At 45.3% G+C, this 2,904-nt stretch overlaps 1 protein-coding gene across 3 annotated transcripts in view; it reads right to left on the bottom strand.

Annotated features, from left to right (window-relative positions):
• Positions 1 to 2,578, bottom strand: part of LOC113030169 (transcriptional coactivator YAP1-like) — a 13,540-nt gene extending 10,962 nt beyond the window's left edge. Inside the window, exons 1-2 of one of the 3 annotated variants that reach the window (XM_026181341.1) lie at positions 1,999 to 2,578; positions 1,440 to 1,669 (exon numbers count right to left, since the gene is read on the bottom strand). In XM_026181341.1, coding sequence (XP_026037126.1) covers positions 1,440 to 1,640 — 201 coding nt within the window. In that variant the 5' untranslated portion in view covers positions 1,641 to 1,669; positions 1,999 to 2,578. Of the gene's footprint in view, positions 1 to 1,439 lie in introns of all 3 variants that reach the window. The other 2 variants (XM_026181343.1, XM_026181342.1) reach the window with 2 other exon arrangements.
• Between the last annotated feature and the right edge of the window lie 326 nt (positions 2,579 to 2,904).

The following is a 2,904-nucleotide window of genomic DNA, read 5'->3' as shown; positions in this document are numbered from 1 at the left end:
AATTTTAAATGATAAAGATGACAGGTGCTTTGTAGTCACAAGAAAATCCAAATGTTTCTCCCTGTGGCTTCTGTGAATCTCACCAATACCTTTATAACATATAACAATCTTCTTACAGCTGCTCCATCTCACCCTGTTCCTCTGTCACACCAGCCCTCTGGAACTCCTCCTTCAATGCATCTACAAACTTCCTCTTTTCCTCCTGCCTGGCATCTCCATCAACATCTCAGCCTTGCCTCTCTAACTTTGTCTCTATTTCTCCACTCATTTCTAATCTTCTCCATCCTGGTCACTCCCAAAGAAAATCTTAGCATCTTCACTTCTGCCACCTCCAGCAAACTAACATGGTAGAGTTAAGGACATATCTGAAACACTTTAAATATACAAAAACAAGGCGAATCTTTAACAGATACAGTCATTTAAGGTTTTATGCATAAAGTGAAATCCTCGTCAACTTACAGTTATAGATTCAAAGTTGGTAAATTCCTACCTTTGATAATTTTGCAGTGTAACTTACAATCTAAAAAAAAAAAGCAGCCACTTTTGCATAAACCTGAAAACGTCGAGCAGGTCAGACATAGGGAGCCGTGCATCATTTTGCAGCACAGCTGAACTGTTTACTGCGGCCAGAAGGACTACAAATATAAGACAGCTAACACAACAGGTTAAAACTCTGTGTAAGAGTAGGAATCATACAATCATCAGTCAACTCATATCATTTTCTTAGAGTCTCAACACAAAATACTGAACTCAGCAGGCATTCGGCAATGAGAAAAATGGGAAAACAATCCAATAACCTCAGTAAGACAGTCAGTCAGGACAGACACTGTTTTGAACCCTTCTTTTTTTAAAGAGCAATATTTTACACTTGTATTATGAAGCGGCAGTCTGCGATAGCTGGCTGACATTTCTAAGACGTCTCGTTTTGACACTTAGATAAACAGATGAAAGCATCAGGAAGATGGAAGCAGCAGGAAGTGTTTGGTGTTTTTGCACAATAAATTCTCTTAAAGTAAACAACTTCCCTTTAAACCCTAAGCTGCAACCATTTACCACCCATGTGGAAGCAGGGAGGAAAGCAACAAGATTCCCCAGGTCTTATAAAACGTACATGTTAAGCTGTTATTTACCCACAAAACCGCTCCATTTTACTTACTTTTTTATATTTCTAATATTTGTTTTGCATGTGTAAACAAGGAAAAACCTAAAGGATCAGAATGTAATGCATCAGCTCCATGTGTTTCTAAAGTATTCACCCCTCCTCCTGCCTGCTCATACAGAACATGTCGTGTCCCCACTCTGTCGGACTGCAGGTTTTTTGGATTGCTCTGCATCACTGTGGTCACTGCACAGCTGTGATTTGCCATGAGTGTAAGAGTGTAATGCAGAGTCGGCTCTGTAAGCCTGCATGGTGAGAGAACAGCGGCTGTTTTTAGTACTTGTCTGGAGTGGCCCCGGGGATCCGGCTGTCTGAAGAAGGAGTCCGGCAGCTTTCTCATCCTCATGGGGAGAGATGAAGGCTGTTTGGCCGCGTTGGGGTTCATCACCGCCGTGAAGAGGGCCTCCAGCTCCGTCTGAGAGTCCCCGCGGACGTGCACGATCTGCTGCCCGGCCGGAGGCGCGCCACGGTGCGCGTCCATGTCGCCAAAAGTTTACTGTCGAAACAAATCTGTCGAAAAAGTGAAATAACGTAAACAAACAAGGAGAGAAACCCCCCCACCGGGCCCGCTGAGACTAGATCCGTCAAAGTGCTGGAGTTATGATCGGATTTGTTTACACTTTTTGCCCACCAAACCCCCCCTCCCCAATCACCACCAACACCACCCCATTTGAACTTTTGCGTCGTTGTGGCTCTTTTCCAATCTCTAATGTCTCGGAAGTAAATCAGATGTGAACAGATTGCCAATCATTCTGTAAAGAAGTCGAAAGATCGCATTTTAAAGCACGGATCTCAGAGCAAACTCAGTCTTAGCGGTGGACAACATGCCTCCCACATACCTTTAAGCAGCCAGACCGTTTCCCCCCTCTCTCTGTATTCCTGCAGAGGAAAAAAATAAGTCGGAGAAATCTCAGCCGGGAAAACAGTCAGGAAGACACCCAGGTTTGACGCAAAGTCTCAGCCGAAAACCTCCCAAAGTAAAAGAATAAACGCATAAATGGAAGCTGGTAGGAGAAGAGTGGTTTCTGCGAGACCTCCAAACTTTTTTTTTTCACATCCAGCTTTCAGTCTAGATTCCCGTGATAGTGCGAAGGGGCGGGGTTGCAGGCTTTAAAGCTGCCGCAGTTGCAGGGGAAATACTTCACTCCTAGGACAGACGTGTGAACTATCAATAAGAAGGAACAAAACACGACTTTGAGTTTTTTTAACACCTCCACTTGGATCATGTGAGTCACTTTCAGCCCTTACAATGGACGGAAATGAGCGTCATTCTACTTTCTGCCTAGATTTTTGATTCCAGTTTGTGCGGTTTTCCAGTGCAGCTGATGAAAGTAGCACAGCGCCAAATGCGGATAAGGAGGGAGGTGGGAAAGAGACAAGCGCAATAATATACTTTCAGGGGATAGGTGGGTGGGGGATCACTTCTTGAGTCCGGGCCTGGGTCTCGTCTGGTTTGGGGGTTGGGTGGGGAAATTGGGAAGTTGTACTGAGAAAACATCCGCCCCTGATGAGGCCAAGCCAGCCGGAGCCTGTTTGTCCCGTGCAGGCACGCAGGACACAGCGCCTGCCTCTAGTGGAAAACACGCGCTACAGTGAGCTCAGAGCTCAGCTGGCCAACAGATTGAATTCAAGAAAAATGTCTTTCTGGACTGCAGTGCGTCCACTAATTCAGTTCAGTATAACCCACCAAAGGCAGCAGCTCACACGGGGGGCGCCCGAGTCTTATATTAGCTAATAAACTTTGA

This window comes from Astatotilapia calliptera, chromosome 10, assembly GCF_900246225.1.
Source record: "Astatotilapia calliptera chromosome 10, fAstCal1.2, whole genome shotgun sequence".
NCBI lineage: Eukaryota > Metazoa > Chordata > Actinopteri > Cichliformes > Cichlidae > Astatotilapia > Astatotilapia calliptera.
Note: the sequence above shows the minus strand (reverse complement) of the source record. Positions and strands in the feature narration are given on the sequence as shown.